General features: G+C 34.4%; 1 protein-coding gene across 1 annotated transcript in view; it reads left to right on the top strand.

Annotated features, from left to right (window-relative positions):
* The first annotated feature begins 3,382 nt into the window (after nucleotides 1-3,382).
* The window catches only part of EPHA6 (EPH receptor A6), a 1,252,883-nt gene continuing 1,237,938 nt past the window's right edge, over nucleotides 3,383-18,327 (top strand). Inside the window, 1 exon segment of the mRNA XM_027835345.1 lies at nucleotides 3,383-3,758. Within this exon segment, the coding sequence (XP_027691146.1) occupies nucleotides 3,383-3,758 (376 nt within the window).

The following is an 18,327-nucleotide window of genomic DNA, read 5'->3' as shown; positions in this document are numbered from 1 at the left end:
AATCTTGGCATTGTTGCTTTATACTAATAAATGCTGCTATAATTTAGGCACCATAATATATCTATATATGTATACACATACACTAAAATTGGAAATCATGCATGAGGCCTGCAAGTGAACCTGGGGTTGATACCCATATATACATCCATATGTACATTTGAATGTATATATGTATATATACTTGCTTTTGCTGTTTCATAAAAACCCAAAAGCTTCCATTGAATTTAAATTGATAACTTCTTGAAGTTAAGGCAAAAAAAAATTTATGCTGTTAAAATTTCAAATAAAGTAGTATCTAAATTAATTTTAAATTTGCCCATTTACAAAATAATTATTAAGTTATGGATTTTTTAAACTTCATTTTAATGAAGCCCAAGTAAGTGAAATTTGTCCTTTGCTAATTTGGTGAATAAAAACAATAAAAATGTACAAGTAGATTAACCTAGTATATGGTTCTAAAAATGAAACTTAGAAAATATAAATACACTATTATGGTTAGAATATGTTTTCTTAAGCTTTTCTTAGGAGGAAATGTCTCCTTGAACATGCTTTTTCTCAATTGTAGGTTGTTATGGAAGTTAATGAAGTATAGAGTATTATTGCAGTGTTGGTCAATGTTTATTTAACAACCAAAAGTTACTTTCAAAAAGGTCAGGGGTATAGGATGTTTTTTGAAAGGTATGTAGACACATATCCACACACATAATTGCAATTATTTGAATTCTACAGTTTATAAAAATTAAACAATATTTTACCAGTTAATTTTGAAAGTCAATATAAATTTTATTATGTCATGTTTTTATTATGTATTTGTATTTCTTTCTATACTAATTTTTAAACTACAGTGATTGCCTATTTCTTTAATCAATGCTAGTGTCAAATGAACTGCAGAACGCACAGGGAAATCTGAGATTCTCCTACATGAAGTACCAACATAAAAACTTTATTCGTGACTATATCACTATATATGATTGGCATACATTCTGGCTTAGGATCCTTCCAAGGGAGACATTTAATTATATGATATGGAAGGTATAGCTGCCAACCTTAATTATTATTCACTCTCTTAAAAAGCCTTAAATTTGATATTTCTCTCCTAAGAATATAATTTTAGAGATTAAGGATTCCTCTATCCCTAGTATGATTTACTAAAATGGCAGGAAAATCAGACATCTATTTGGATCCTCAACTATGGTGACAGGATATATACAGATAGATTAGAGAGATAGATAGATAGATAGATAGATAGATAGATAGATAGATAGATAGAGTCGGATAGTTGCATACGTAGCATACATATGTACAAACAGATACAGGCATCTCTCTCTCTGTGTATATATATATATATGTATATATATGTAACATATATACATATATGTATTTACTGGAGCTTCCTTATCTATGTTTTAATACAATAGAAAAAGATTGCCTTTCTAAAATTTTGTAAGCTTCAAGTTAAGTTCCATTATTTCTTTCAAATTTATTACCCCTTAGTAGAATGCCTGTTACCACACTAAACCTTAAATGGTCATATCACTCTATTTTCTATCTTATATGCCTAGTCCCCGTTTCCAATATATTCTTCCTACCCCTTAAAATTCTTTCTCTTGCTTATTTAAGTATTTTACACTTTTCAGCTGTCTAGCATTTCCTTTCAACTATTTTGAGACTACTGCATGGGTTTTCCCCACCAATCTAACCCATATCTATTTCAGATCCCCTTCCAAAGAATTAGGCTATGCAATAAATTCACACACTAATAGTACTTACTTAACAAGGGAGCTAAGTTTACCCTAAGCACATCTCTTCTCCCTTTAGGTAATTTGTGATCAGCCACACATCCACTTTACAAAGACAATAAAGGAAATTTTGTCTTGTCAACTACCCCCCTCTAGCGCCGAAATGGCAGCATTTTGACCTGCATTCTGCCAAACTGGGGGGAAGGAAGCTTCTTTTTTCTTTCTTTCTTTAGCTTGGCATTTACTCTTCACGGTTAGGCTTTTGTCTGTTTTCTATGCAGCCCAATCTTGCTCCTCTTCCCAAGAGAATCCTGGAAGAAGCGGTGGGGCCTCGGGTGCCCGATTTGACTCCCTTCGCCGTCATCACTACGTTTTACATTTCTCTCCCACCAGATTTAATTATTGATCGTCATTTCTGCGGTTTGCTTCCTGACTCGAGAAGGGGAGTAGGTAACTGAGACTGAGCTTGTGTGTGTTTGTGTCGGAGAGGGAGAAGTGTTTGGGGGAGACAATCCATGGTCGCTGGGTGATCTTGTTTATATTAAAATGTTCTGCCTGGTTAGAACTCCTTTCCAAGAAAATCCAACAGACCTGCTGGCTGGCTGCCTCGGACATTATTAGCACTCTTAGCTCTTGTAATCATAATGACAAAGATGATGTTAATAAGCGCTAACGAGCACCTGAGAAGTAACCACTGCCCATCTGAAGTGGAGATCTACTTGAGCAACAATAGTCAGCCCACAAACAGCAGGTTCGCCTGATTTAATTTTCACATCCCGCCCCCACTTTTTATTATTATTATTTTTAATCGTTTCCTTGACTTTCCTCAGGACTTTTGCTGCAGGGAAGGAGCACAGTGGGAGAAGAGAAGAAGGGAGAGAAGCTTGCTATTTTCCTTGCAAGTTTTACTCATCTGGGGAGCTGGGGTTTCAACAGTTGCCGCTAGAGAGCTTGCTATGAAATTGGAGGAAGCTGCTCTGCTTGCTTCTCTCACTACCCTCTACAGTCGAATATAGGGGAAATTAAAATAAAAGAAAGAAAGAAAAAAAAAAAGCACATGCAACTCTCCCACACTCCCACCTCCATTGAATGATTGCAATAGCAAAACATAGTAATAATCGGCGGTGTTCCTGCGGAATGGGAAAAAGTGCTTCGTGGACTCAGTACATTCTCAGTCATTATCATAAAAGTCACAGCTGCTTAGGGTCTGGTGCAGAAGCCGCTGATCCCCATTTGGAGGTGTTGGTGGTGAAATCGAGGGGTTGAGAGAGCAACAACATCGTCTCTTTGTGCTGTGCCCCTGACACAGAGTCTTGCCCCTCGTCCTTCTTCCCCTTTCTCTTTTCCCAGGCCCGCTGGAGGAAACTTCCTGCAGCCTCCGAGTCACCCCTTGAATTGGATTGTACAAGTATCCAGTTCTATGTGAAGAGGGGCGCGTCTACCAGAGGAGCTTGCTCTCTGGAGCTACCTCCTCCAAGTGTGAAAGGCTATGTCTTTCCCCACCCCCTTCTTTCTCGTCACTCCACCCTACCCCGTCTTTCCTCCCCTCCCCCCCAAACCACAGCCCAGAGCTCGCTCCTGTGCGCGCGCGCGCTCTCCCGGGCCGGGTGAATATTCCTCCAGTGAGTGGGACACACGGGTGGATGCAATACCGCCCTTCTCCTGCCACCAGCATCTCTCGGGCGGCGGAGGCAGCATCTTCAGTAGCAGCAGCAGCAACTTCACTTGCACTTGGACAGCCTGGACCCTCGTGCCTTGCCCCTTGGGCCTCGAGCGAAAAGCACCCCCCGTTAGCCTCTGCGGACTGAGTGGAAGAGGAAGAGGGGCAGGAGGAAGGGGAAGACCACCAGGACACAGAACGCAGTACTGCGTTGCCCTATCTCTCTAGAGAGTGTGGAAGGGTACTGTGGTCGATTATGCGGGGCTGTGAGGTCCGGGGTTTTCTTTTGCAATTTGGCCTGTTCTTCCCCCTGTTGACAGCTTTGCCAGCCGACTGCAGTCACGTCTCCAACAACCAAGGTAAGAAGGGATGGAGCAGAGAGGAGGGAGGGAATGGGAAGGTGGTAGGCTGCTGTTGGTCCCAACCGTGAGCGGATTTCGCTTCTGACTACAACTTTGTCCTAATATCAGCTCCTTGGCTCTTACTCGGCAGGGGGTTCAGTGGATCTCGATTACCACCAGAGCGAACTGCTCCCCGACGCCGCCTGAGCCTAGGTTGCTATCTTGAAATCCCTTGGGAAGCAGCACTTGCTTCCTTTCTTACTACCAAATGCCCTTGGACGTTAATACGTGAGGATCTGCAGGATGTGCACTACCTCTGTGTTCTGGACTGCTCTCCTTAAGCTCCACAGAACAATAGATCTGCTCTGAGCACAGCGGGTGTCACTTAGACTTAATGAAGCCTTCTGATTCTGGCCAGCTCTTTTTTTTTTTTTTCCTCCGCAGGAACGAGAATTCTGGACTGGCTTACTTACTTTAGGGAGGAAATTGTTTTTTGTGAAAACATGATATTTCCCCCTTCCTGTCAAAACCATCCTTATCCATCCACCCGGGCTTGCCTTTTTAAAAGCTATCTAAAAGTTCTTTGCTAAATAATTTGAAAGGTTGATTCGAAGATATAAACAGGAATCTGTATAACTTCTGACTTTTTCTTCTATATAGGTGACTTTTTGGGTGAGGGAAATAAGGTATTTCTCCTTTGTAGTTCACAAAGTGGAAGCAAGTCTAAGTTTGTCTTAATGTATCTTTTTTTTTCTTATTTAGTATGGTAGCTGGTATTTCAAAGTGACATCCAAGTTTTGATGTTGAATAGTGATTGGAAAGTGATAGTCAAGAGGGCTGAGAGTTGTGAATTTTGGCCTTTTTCTCTATTTCAAAACCTAAATGAAGTGAAATCTAAGAAAGAGCTTTATTAGGGGATATCTAATTATGCATTTTGAAGAACAATGCAAAATCATGGGGTTCCTATATCTTATGTTACTTACAAATAGTTGTATAAAAGTTGTCAGTCATCTGTTAGTATTTAAGAGAATGCTTTCATTATCTTATTTGATAAGGGAGGAAAAGGTATGTTAGAGATAACTCAAAGATCTAACCTATTCTTAAAAATAACCAAGTTAAAAATGACAGTCAATTGAAGCTTGTCCCAAAGGTGGTATTTCCAGGTCTTTACTTATTTGGGAGATAGGTGTGTGTGGGGAAAAAAAGATAATATGTTGGTCTATTGTAATTAATATTTCTGTACTCTATTTTTACATGGGAGAAAGTTGGGTAGTTTTCTTTTAAGGTTTCTTCTCCCACTCTTCCCCACAACAGGTTTAATTTTTTTTAATCTTGAGGAAATCATTATTCCAAAGTTAATCTCATTTTTTTGGGGGGGGAGGCTAGGCAATGGGATTAAGTGACTTGCCCAGGGTCACAAAGCTAGTAAGTGTCAAGAGACTGGATTTGAACTCAGCTCCTCCTGACTCTAGGGCTGGCACTCTATGGACTGGGCCACCTACCTGCCCTCAATCTCATTATTTTTGAAGAAGGGAAATTTGATTAACATTTAATTCTGCATTAGTTTTGCAAGTCAGTATCAATTAAAATGTAGTTTAATATATATTTAAATGTGTTAATTTTATCATGTATTGTTTATATGTTTAAATGTGCCAAGTTTAATATCATGCTCTCAAGTACATTGCTAAGAACTGCCCCGCATTCATTCTTAAAGATTCTCCAGTGATGAATGTTTGTATATGATACTCCCACCTTGTCTGAAAATAGAAGTTAATAATGATATGCACTTTTCCAGTCCACCTTTTTGGTCTCTTTTTTAATAAAAAGGGAAGGATATATTGATTTTAAATACGTTCAAAGGTTTCAGGCAAGGGAGATTTCCTACAACAACTTAGTACATATTTGAACCTTGTTTTTCCCTCCTACAGGGTAATACTTGGATAGAATTTTTGTCTTTGTGAAATGTTAAATTCTAAAAAACAAACTATTCTACATGAAATTAATAAAGCTATATGTAAAATAAAATCTTTAATTTTAGATTTAAGAACATTTAATAGGCTTTGTTATATGATTTACTGATTCCATCAATTATATTCTTTTATCATATCAAAATATTGCACATAGATTTCTCTCATTAGTTCTAATTCTTCTTTACAACATGACTAATGTGAAAATAGGTTCAATATGAATATATATGTAGAGCCTAGATCAAATTTCACACTGTCTTGGGATGGGAGAGGGGACAGATGGGGAGAAAATTTGAAACTCAAAATCTTATGGAAGTGAATGTTGAAAACTAAAAATAAATAATTTTTTCAAAATCTTAAAAAATGTTGCAATAAGATATTTACTGTATTGATTAGAGACCTAGTTGAAGACAGGACACTTGGATTCTTGCACTAGGAAGGGAATTGCAAAAGGTGATCCCTAAACTCCTTTCCAGGTTTAAGCTTGTATTTGGACCTTTATGATTTTTTTTTGCCTGCTACTTCAAGTTTCATAAATTAACTACAAAGAAAACTTTGACATATCAAATTAAGATGATCGTCTGTCTTTTTTTCTTCAAGTGGAAATAAAACAAATTTAATAGAGTATTATCACAATAAAGCTATGATTCACTTTATCAAACGACATACTGTATATAACCTGTATGTACTAAAACTAACGTATTTAAAGATTATTCAAAGCTTAATTAGGGAAAAATGGTTGAGGGAATTTCCTCCAGAGAATATTACTGAAAGCACTTTATCCATTTTATATGAAATCATAATTATAGAATATTTTTCTATAGCCTGAAGTCATGTGTAGATTTCAAAGATTTCATGTGAAATAAATGAAAACTACTTTCAAGCACTATAGTAGCTCAGGGAAAAAAATTCCAAACTCTTGAATGTCACATTTTCCTCTATTACAGAGCTTCAAACCTTGTAGTTTCATTAATTATTTCACTTTGAATATGAGAATTGAAGCTCAATTGATTCATCTATTGTTTTTTGAAAAAAATATACAAGAACATAAGAATTTATTAAAGTGTGTTGTAGTCATTAGAGAAAGTAAAATCATGAAATGAAAACTTGATTTATCATAATAAAAATGCTACAAATTCTGTGATATAATTAATGTTGGATTTCATGGACATGATTTCCATACTGGTAGTAATTTGCTGGTTTATGGGCCATTGAAGTTGCAAGTATGAAAAATCTTAGTTTAAAACTCTCTTGATGGTCCTTCAATAAAATAACAATTCCTTTCTATTTAAATCTGTTTTCTTGACTAATAAATATATACATAAACAGAACACTTAAATTGTATTTTTCTATCTTTTACCTAAGTATCTCAAAATCTGCATTCTATAAATCAATGAATAGAATCTGTTCCCCCTTATAGTTCAGTGACTGAAATTATATTGACAAAAGCATGAACAACTTCACTGTTTTTCAATGGTGTGGTAGCTTCAAAGCAAATCTTACCAATGCTAAGGACTAAACTTGAGCATAGTAAGGATCTGGACTCCTGTCTCTTAATTGAGTGCTTAACTGCTTTCTATAAGGACAACATAAATCAATCTGTCCCTCATTTATAACAGTACAATCAATTTTCAAAGACTGAAGATAGGGGAAACTTCTAAATCTGCTCATCTAATTAAGAGAGTAATTACATGGCTTGTATTGCATCAGCATCTTCTTCCATTTCCTGGTATTCCATTCAGACATGGATTCTCGATTTAGGTTCTTGATTAATGTTTGTCCTCTCCAAGAAACCACGTTCATACGTGTACTTAAAAAAATCCGATTCCTACCCTGGATGCTCAGACCAAGCCATTTATCTAACTAGCTTAATTCATAAATGTACCTTATAATAATTAAGAGGCACCTTGTGACTATTTGCTCAATTATTACTCTAGATTCTAGAGTCTCGAAGAGGAAATTTAATTTTGTATCTACACAAAGGCTGTATCTACACATTTAAATATTAAATTGAAAAATGAATACACATAGGGTATATAATTTTTCATATATATGTATATTGCAAAGTATCTAATTAAAAATTTTCTTCACTGAATTCACCAGCTGAGTTCACACCTTGCCTAGAGTTGTTTTGTTAATATTACAAGCTATTTTATTCTCAATCTATTTGGTGAAACAATAAGTTTATTCACTGGGGATTGGACAGAATATCAAACTGACCCTTTACTGAGAATTTTATTATGAACCAATCAGTCAAAAAAAATCAAACCAATTGATTGGGTAGTTGATGTAAGTAGGTTACTTATCTAGCAGGATCCACTACTTAAACAGGTGAGAAAATCCATAAACATCACCTCAGGTACCTAATGTATAGAGTTGTGCTTTTTCTCTGGTAGAATGGAGAGAAATGGAAAGATACTCTTAAGGTGGTATGCCTAAGAATCCTTGAAAAATACATTTCTAATTATAGCATTGTAAATCTTAAAAGTTAAGAAAAATGGATAATGGTTTATACAAGATGTAGTCTTAAGATCATTTGTCTGGCTAGGTTTTTAAGGAGAGGTTGTTGGCAGTAATAAGAAAGGTAACTCTAAGACCTCTTATCTTCTATATGTCTGTAAACCATTTAAGAATGCACTCGTAATTTGAAAGTAACATGTAGACTAGTATAGAAGTAGGAGAATACAGTGCACAGAGTGCTTAACTTAGAGACAGGAGGAACTTAGGGACTCGGCTCAGATTCTGCCAGTGACTTTGGGTAGGTCACTACTCTGGGTAGGTAGTTGCCTCACCAATCTTCCTAGAACTTGTCTACTAAGTCATATATGTATTTGGGCCCTCATTGGAGGAAGGAATTCATGTTACCTCCGCTGATAAAATTATAAATCCTTGTATTTATATACAAAGAGGCAGGCATATTAACATAAAAAGCTAGATTAAAATAGGCCAGCCTTATTGTGAAATTGAGTATTGTAATGTTTCAGTATTAAAAGAGCTATTACACTGAACTGTTTACTGTAAAGGAGGTAATTGCTGTAAGATGAGGATTAATACTGTTATCTTTTTCCTATAATAAAACTTTGGTATTTTATTAAATTAGGATCTCTGATTAGGATAGTATTCATCCAATGGATATCATAAGAATACAATGAGAGAAGTCTTTATTTCCCAGTATTTTGGAGAAGGAAATACACTGTCTAGCTTTTAAAAAGCTAACAACTACAACTATCTTTATATTAACATATTTTAGGAAGCAGCATGGCATAGTGGATATATCCAGGATTCAACTCCTGCACTTGGCATATATTAACTGTGAGATCCTTACAAAATCACTTAAGGTTTCTGTTCTAAGTTACTCTGTAAGGTTATAAGTTACAATGAAGGTGTAGCCCAACATCAGTAGAGGAAATGTCCTAACCTGAGAGTTCTTGATCCCAATAAAGTCAATGTACAATCATATTAAATATATTTCCACGTTAGTCATTTTGTGAAAGAAGAATCAGAACAAAAGGGGAACACCACGAGAAAGAAAAAAAAAGAGAGAAAATAGTATGTTTCAATCTGCATTCAGATTCCATAGTTCTTTCTTTGGATGTAGGTTGCATTTTCCACCATGAGTCTTTTGGAATTGACTCAGATCCTTGCATTGCTGAGAAGAGTTAAGTCTATCAAGGTCAGTCACCATACAGTGTTGCTATTACCATGTACAGTGTTCTCCTAGTTCAGTTCCTTTTACTCAACATCAATTCATGCAAGTCTTTACAGGTTTTTTTCTGAGATCTGCCTGCTCATCATTTCTTATAGCACAATAGTATTCCATTACATTAATATGTCACAACTTGTTCAGCCATTCCCCAGTTGATGGGTATCCTCTCAATTTCTGATTCTTTGCCACCACAAAAAGAGCTGCTATAAATATTTTTGTATGTGTGGGTCCTTTTCCCATTTGTATGATCTCTCTGGGATATGGCCCTAGAAGTGCTATTGCTGGGTCAAAGGGTATGCATCTTTTTATAGCCCTTTAGGCATAGTTCCAAATTGCTCTCCAAAATGGTTGAATCATTTCACAACTCCTCCAAAGATGCATTAGTGTTCCAATTTTCCCACATCTTTTCCAACATTTATCATTTTCTTGTTTTGTCATGTTGGCCAGTCTGATAGGTGTGATGTAGTATCTTAGAGTTGTTTTGATTTGCATTTCTGTAATCAGTAGTGATTTAGAGCATTTTTTTCATATGTCTATAGATGGCTTTAATTTCTTCATCTGAGAACTGCCTGTTCGTATCCTTTGACCATTTATCAATTGGGGAATGACTTATGTTCTTATAAATTTGACTTAATTCTCTATTTATTTTAGAAGTGAGGCCCTTATCAGAGACACTGGTTGTAAAAATTATTTCCCAATTTTCGACTTTCCATCTAATCTGTCTTGCAGTGGCTTTGTTTGTGCAAAAACTTTTCAATTTAAGGTAATCTAAGTTATCCATTTGCTTTTCGTAATGTTCTCTATCTGCTGTTTGGTCATGAATTCTTCTGCTCTCCATAAATCTGATAGGTAAACTAGTCTTTGCTCTCCCAGTTTGCTTTCAGTATCTGCCTTTATATCTAAATCATGAACCCATTTTGACTTTATTTTGGTATATGGTGTGAGATTTTGATCTATGCCTAGTTTATGTCCACACTCTTCTCCAGTTTTCCCTGCAGTTTTTGTCAAAGAGTGAGTTCTTATCCCAGATGCTGGGGTCTTTGAGTTTATCAAATAATAGATTACTATAATCATTGACTACTGTGGTTTGCATACTTAACCTATTCCACTGATCCATCACTCTATTTCTTAGCCAGTCCCAAGCAGTTTTGATGATTGCTGCTTTAAAATACAATTTAAGATCTGGTATGGCTAGGCCACCTTCCCCTCTGTTTCTTTTCCTTAGTTCCTTTGATACTTTGGACCTTTTGTTATTCCAAATGAATCTTGTTATTGTTTTTTCAAACTCTATAAAGTAATTTTTGGTAGTTTCATTGGTATGGCACTGAATAAGTCAATAAGCTTAGGTAGAATTGTCATTTTTATTATATTAGCTCGGCCTACCCATGAGCAGCTGATGTTTTTCCAATTATTTAGATCTGATTTTATTTGTGTGAAAAGTGTTTTGTAATTGTGTTCATATAGTTCTTGGATTTATTTTGGTAGGTAGACTCCTTTTAGTCACTTTTAGTTATTCTATTCAGAATAGGCATAAATAAAAGTAAATGTTTGATAAAAAAATCTAACCCTAGTATGTTTCATAGAAGATGATTTCTTGCACACCGTAAAATAATCAATATGCATTTATTAAGCACCTATACTGTTCTAGGCCCTGTGCTAGGGATACAAATATAAAAGTGAGGCTAGTACTGCACTCATGTTGTTTTTAATTGTATCAGGGGCTAATAGGACAATTTTAATTGTAATGTACTTTTTGAATCAAATGGCAAGATACTGTTGTTGGCTAGGCCTGAGGTCCTGTTGGATGGTTTTATAGAGTGAGGCGTGCTGTGAGGTTTCAGAGTAACTTGGATATGGGGCAGAAATCAACTCACTGTAACATAAGGGGGCTCAAGAGATGCTGTTTAGAGTTGGTCATGGTGATTTTGTATATAGTAATTTCTTCCTTTGAGGAGGTAACATAAGTAGTTAGAGGAAACTGAAGTTTTAATTTTAATGATGTTTTAATGAATTTAATAAGCTGTATTTTCCAGCTTACGAATCTAGGCATTTAGTTTCTTGTTTTGAATTCTTTATGAAGTTATTTGCCAATGTGGATGTGGTTTTTCAACATCAATATGTCCACACAATTTGGAATTTCAACTAGGCAGATCATGAGATCTTATTCTTTTCGCTCAGTAGACTCATTGGTAAATTTCCTTTCTCACCTCTACATAAATATTGGATCTCAGCCCCTGGACATATACCTGGACATATATTGATAACTATGAATTGTTTTTTTTATAACCAGTAGGAAACTATTCAATGGAAAAGTGAATAAAATTTTTCGCTTTTTATAAAGAAGTTCCCTTTGTGAGAAACTTGAGTTGTGCTCAGTGAGAGGTATGCCTAGTGGAAAATAGGAAACCAAACTCTTAAACTTTTTGGATCTTATCTGGACTGAGGAAGCAGTTTTCACTGGACAAAATTCAGCTAAAGATAGCAATTGAACAAACTTTTAAGAGACTATATTTGTTTTAAATTAATACTCACAAAATAATAATAGTCATGATTTTAATGTATTATTATACAGTGAACCATACAGATTTAGAAAATTCATACTCATTATATATCCATCAAAACCTTATTTTACAATCTTCTTAAATATTTGTTTAAATACTGTAAAGCTATATATTTTTCTTTCTGTTTTTATTAATCATTTTGTTCAAGTAGATATTGTATTTTCTTGCTAGCTACAAAATTCCAATCTATCTTCAATTCATTAATCACTTATGAAATGCTCACTATGTGCAAGGCATCGTGCTAGGTTCTGTGAGGGTGGGATAATTTAACAGTTGGATACTTCACAACAGGATCTTTAAAGGAAGCCTTATAATTTTCACATAATGAAAACTAAAACTCAGTAGTAGTACTTCATTATGGAACATTGATTGAAAACTGTGACTAGGGTTTGTAGTAGAAAAAAGTACGGGAATCTGTCAAACTGAACTTTGAATCCCAGCTCTGACACTAATTCTGTGACCTTGGCCGTATGGCTTAGCATTTCTGAGTTTTTTCCTTTACTGTAAAATGGAGATAAAATAATGTTGCCACCACCAATCTTACAGGATTGTTATGAGAATTAAATGAGAAAATGTATGTTAAGCATTTGATAAGTCAAAAGGCATTATATAAATAAATATAAGCTGCTCTTCATAGTTCAAACTTATAGTTTAAATATTTCTATCATTTGATAATAGTTTTAGTTTGTATTTTTTCTGAGCTGCTCCCTTAATTTTTTTTTTTTACTTTTAAAATGCCCTGAGTATATGTCTAGAGAAAAATGTATTAGGTTAATGCAAAGTTATTTTGTTCAACTGCACTCTTTTTCTTCTCTCATTTCTCAACATGGTGACTCAACTTCTGTGCCTCCTTACTTCTCCCTATATATTTTTGTTTGCTCTGTTCTTGATTTCTGTCACAAATCTCATTCTGTGTGTGTTGCCCAGTAGGTTTTTTTTCCCTTAAATTTTCATTCCAGTATGGCTACCACTATGGAGATGACAACAATAACCCCAGAAAACACACTTCATCATGTTATTTAGAGAGACAAGGGTACCATGATCATCTAGTCTAAACTTTTAATTTTATGAATAAGGAAAGATAAGTCCCACATTTCTCAGAGTCACATAAGTAACACCCAGGTCTTTTGATGATAAAAATACTGTTATGAAAGATCTGAGTTCAAATCTGGCCTCAGACACTTGCCACTTACTAGTTGTGGCAAGTCACTTCACCCTACTGCCTCACCAAAAACAAACAAACAAACAAACAAACAAACAAACAAACAAACAAATAAATAAATAAATGAATAAATAAATGAATAAATAAATAAATATCCTATTACTTGTCTTTGTTTTTCTACCATAGATGTGTCATTATACAACAGAAAATAACATTTTTTAAGGTCCAACTTGTAAATTAAATTGGATTTTAGCATCTTTCATGATCTTCATGAGGGCTGAGCATGAAATCCTGCTGAAAGCTTTCAGTAATCATAGGAAAGCTACATTATTGACATATAAAATTTTTATTTTAAAAACAAATATCGTAGATTAAAATATTTTATATATTCATCTGTCATCAGAATAATCTCTAATATTGGTATATAATTTTAAACTTTCCAAAGCAATTTAATACCTCATAGCTGAACTTCTATCCTATAAACCTAAATAACTTGATAAACAAAGCAGATTATTTTTTCACTTGTGTAATTTTTTTCTTTGCATTTTGATTTGATAGTATGATTTTGCATTTAATAGTATGAGTAGCAAACAGATTATTGCATAATGTTATTCAAAATTAGATATGTGGATATACATCTTGTACATATGAATGGAACAGTAAAAGTGTTGCTTTTTAACAATGTAGTTGGAGTGAGAGGTTGACAAAATACAATAGCTTCTGTGAAAGGAAACAGACTGGGCTGTTCCAGAAATTCCCAGGTCTTTCTTTATACTTATTATTTCAAACCTGAAAAGTCATACTGAAGATTCAGCAACAGAGCACTAAGCATGTACTTTTTCTGAGCTTTGAAAAGGAAATTAGCATGAGCGTAGCAGGTGCAACAGCTCAGCTATTTTGTCAGTATATTGCTGAGCCTGCTGCCTGTTTTCTAGCTTTTGGTCCATTTAATGGTATATACTGTGGGAATATAATTGAAAACTCATTTATCTTCCTTTTATTTTATTGTATAACATGTGGATGAACATTGTATACTGACTTTATGAATAGTATGGATATGTTAACTTCTTCCTAGAACAATAGGTTATAACTGGTTATCTCTTTTTTCAACTTCAGTTATCAAGTTTTGTAGATCATGTCTGATGTGATTAAAAAACAAAACTATTTTTTTCATATAATAGCTTAAATCACATTATAGAACATGAATCTAGACACTGAAATATTAATCTAATTAAATACCTTAAATTTATAAATATTAAAAATGTAACTTGCTTTTCATCACAATTGATATAAGCTTATAAAACACTCTTCAAATATAAAAACAACAACAACAAAAATCCACCAAACAAAAATTTGTTTCTATAATAATGCCTAGGATTTTCTAAGATACTTTTATCAGTGGGAGCTCAGTTATCTATTGCAATCATGATTTGGATTCATTTTAATCTGTTTGAGGAAAAATGATAGTTTTGTATCCCAGGAAATTGAAATAAATGCATTAGCATCATTGGGGGTAAATAGCCAAGGTAAAAAATATCCAGCAGGAAATACTTAAGAGGAATTGAAAAGATTAGTGGGGTTCACATAGAATAATTTTGTGAAACCTCAAAAATACATAATTTTTAAAAGTTAAAGGAGTTTTCTTGCAAATGGAAATAGAATAATTAGAAATGACATGGAATAACAACATAGAATTAGATGTCCACTGTGTCCTTGGATTAATATCTCAGTGACAAATACTTTAAGCTTAAAAATATGCACCCAATAGACGCAAATTGGGAGAATGAAAAAAAAATTAATCTTGGAAACTTCTTTTATTTTGTCCATACGTAGATATTTATCACTGATAGAGATCTAAAATTAATTGATGCTTATCTCTTTCATTAACTTACACATGCAAAAGACACAATGGAAGAGTTTCTATACATCAAAAATATGTTTTATATGTTTAATTAGACTTAAGTGCAATAGATTAATCTAACAAATGTGAACATAATTAGTAATTGTATATAAGTGAAGAAACCTGTGGAGTTACTGGATAGATTAAAATTACAGAATATTTAAAACAGCCCTTTTAGATGTCTAGAATGAAATACATTGTATAAATGGGCCAGTTGGTTAGCAAGCACCACAAGTAAGAGAGAGTAAAATAGTCAAGAAGATTTTGGAGTGCTACCATATTTAATAAGGGATGTTGCTTACTTTGATTATGCAAAAGTCAAAATTCAATGAACAGTGAGGTTAGAAAAGAGATTTTCATGGCTATTTGGGTTTACTTTTAAAGAATAGATATTGGGAATTTATTTCCAGAGATGCAAACTGCTGGAAATACATCATTATAAAATAATAACATTCACATTATTTGACTTTTTCTTTATCATAAAGTCATTATTTTTTTAAGAAAGAAAATAGTATACTATCTTTAACATAATTTAAGGCAAGACATATGTCTGTTTTTTACTTTATTCAACTAAATTCATCCTTCCTCAAAAATGGCAACTGAAATTCAGTGCATTAAAGTCTATATTATTTCATTTGACCCTCATGACAATTCTGCAATTTGGATACAATAATTGCACTCAATGGACTTACAATGAGGAAACAAATTTATTGAAATTGTGAATTGGTCATTCTCATGATGAATTGCACCAAAACTTCTGATTCCAAGTCTAGCAGAATCTCTACCATACCATGCTGCCTCAAAAACCATCCCAGAGTGCACATAAAGAGATTTGGAAAGTCAAGAAGTCGTTGTAGATTCTTTATTTGGTTCTCCTTATTTTTTTTTAAGGGAAAGAGAGATTTTTATAAAATGGTATCTTTTAAATCATAAACTAGAAATGCCCAAAAGACCAAAGATCAGGATAAAAGTTTCAGCTTTTTGATGACTTGCCACATATTATTATGATCCATATAGTCAATGGATTTAGTGTAGTTAATGATGGAGATGTAGATAATACAGCAAATATTGCCAATTTGGTATCTGGTTCCTCTCAAATACCTGCTTGCTCTTCTGGTAATTCTGATTTTCACATATTGCTGAAGCCTAACTTGAAGAATCTTAAGCATAACCTTGCTGGCATGTGAAATGAGTGTAATTGTTTGGTAATTTCAACATTCCCTGGCATTGCTTTTCTTTAGAATTGGTATGTAAACCATTATTTTTCAAGTCAGCATCCACTGTTGTGTTTCCCAAATTTGCTGATATATTGAGTGCAGAACTTTAACAGCATTGCCTTTTAGGGTTTTAAATAGCTCATCTTGAATTCCGTCATCTCCACTAGCCCTATTATTAGCAATCCTTACTACAGCCCACTTGACTTCATTCTCCAGGATGTCTGGCTCTAAATAAGTAACCATACCATCATGGTAATTGGTGATGTTAAAATATTACTTGTATAGTTTTTGTGTATTCTTTCCATCTCTTCCTAATCTCCTCTGCTTCTGTTAAATCCCTACCATTTTTGTCTTTTATCATGCCCATTTTTGCATGAAACTTTCCCTTGATATTCTAATTTTCTTCAGGAGATCTATCTTTCTCATTCTATTGTTTTCTTCCATTTCTTTGCATTGCTCCTTTAAGAAAATCCTCTTATCTCTCCTTGCTGCTTTCTGGAATTCTGCATTCAGTTGGGCATATTTTTTTCCTTTGTCCTTTAAATTTTTGATTTCCTTCTTTCCTCTGCTATTTGTAAAGCCTCATCAGACAGCCATTTTACTCACAGAGCTAGTGTCTTAGGCCATATTTGAACTCATTTAGAAGAGTCCTGATTCCAACGCCAGTGCTCTATCCACTGCACCACTTAGCTGCCCTGTCAGGAATCAGAGCAGATAGGTTTAAATATAACATTTGATGCTTATTACTGTGTGGCCTTGGCAAGTCAAACTTACCTCTAGGAGTGTCAGTTTCATACAATATAAAATAAGGGAGTTAGATTAGATGGCCCCTGGAGTTCATTCAAATTCTAGACCTATCATTCTATACTGAAATTGCAAGGTGACTTCCCATTGCTTTTTAAGTTACCTGCAAAATAAGCAACTACTTAAGAGCCCTCAATATTTAAAAAAAAAATTAAAATGAAACTGAATATTTTTGTCTAAAATTACATTTAGGTTTTTGATAAATCAAAATAAATTAATAAAAAGTTGAACACAAAAAAATAAAATTACATTTAATTAAATTACTTCAGCAAATAAAGATAAACTACTTCACAGAAACACATCAGTCAAATAATGTCAGCTTTTTAAAAAAAAAGTTTTTATTATACTAAAGCCAAGAAAACACACCAATGAAGGAAATGAATTAAAAATTAAGTATAGGCTATAGCTTTTGAATAATTTAAATTCAACAAATATTTTTTAAACTTATACTATTTGCAATGTGCTATGCTGGGGTACAATGAATGCATGTATGCATGATAAAGCATTTGTTAACAGGTTACTGTGTGCCAGGCACTGGGAATACAAAAGCAAATTAATTCCTTCTCTCAACAAGTTTACATTCTAAGAGGAGAATACAACACATAAAGAGGAACAGTAGGGTAAAGTTATATACGTAGCATGATCTGGAAATAGCTGGGGAATACAGTAGGGGCCTGATTTGGGGCAAAGTAAAAGGTGAAAGCTGACAGAGGGCTCATTGTGACAGGGAAAAAGTTCCAGCAGGAAGACATACCACAGTGGCTGCAGCCTGAATTGCAAATGGTTGGGAAGTGGTGTTGTGGTCTGATTCCAAGTAATTTCAAATTAAATATTCATTGACCTCAAGAAGCATACATTCTCCTGAGATAGTGGAAATTATATGAACCCAAATAATTATATACTAAATGTACACAAAGTAAATTGTGAGACAGAAAAAAAAAGAATAGCAATAGGAGAGATCAGGAAAGGTGTTGTATACAAAGTGGTATCTGGGCCCTTCTTTGAAGAAAATTAACACTTAGGCGGTGCAGTGTATATAGCATTGGGCCTGTAGTCAGGAAGATCTAGGTTCAAATTGAGCTTCAGACACTTGCAATAAGACCCTGGGCAAGTCACTTAACCCCTGCTTGCCTCAGTTCCTCATCCATAAAATGGGGACATACTGGAAAAGGTAATAGAAAACCATTCTAGTGTCTTTGTCAAGAAAACTCCACAGACAGAGTCCATGGGATCACTTTACAGTCAGACATGACCCAATAATAACAAAAGA

Source organism: Vombatus ursinus, unplaced genomic scaffold, assembly GCF_900497805.2.
Source record: "Vombatus ursinus unplaced genomic scaffold, bare-nosed wombat genome assembly UNPS02014814.1, whole genome shotgun sequence".
In the NCBI taxonomy this organism is placed as follows: Eukaryota; Metazoa; Chordata; class Mammalia; order Diprotodontia; family Vombatidae; genus Vombatus; species Vombatus ursinus.
This window is presented reverse-complemented; position numbering and strand designations above follow the sequence as displayed.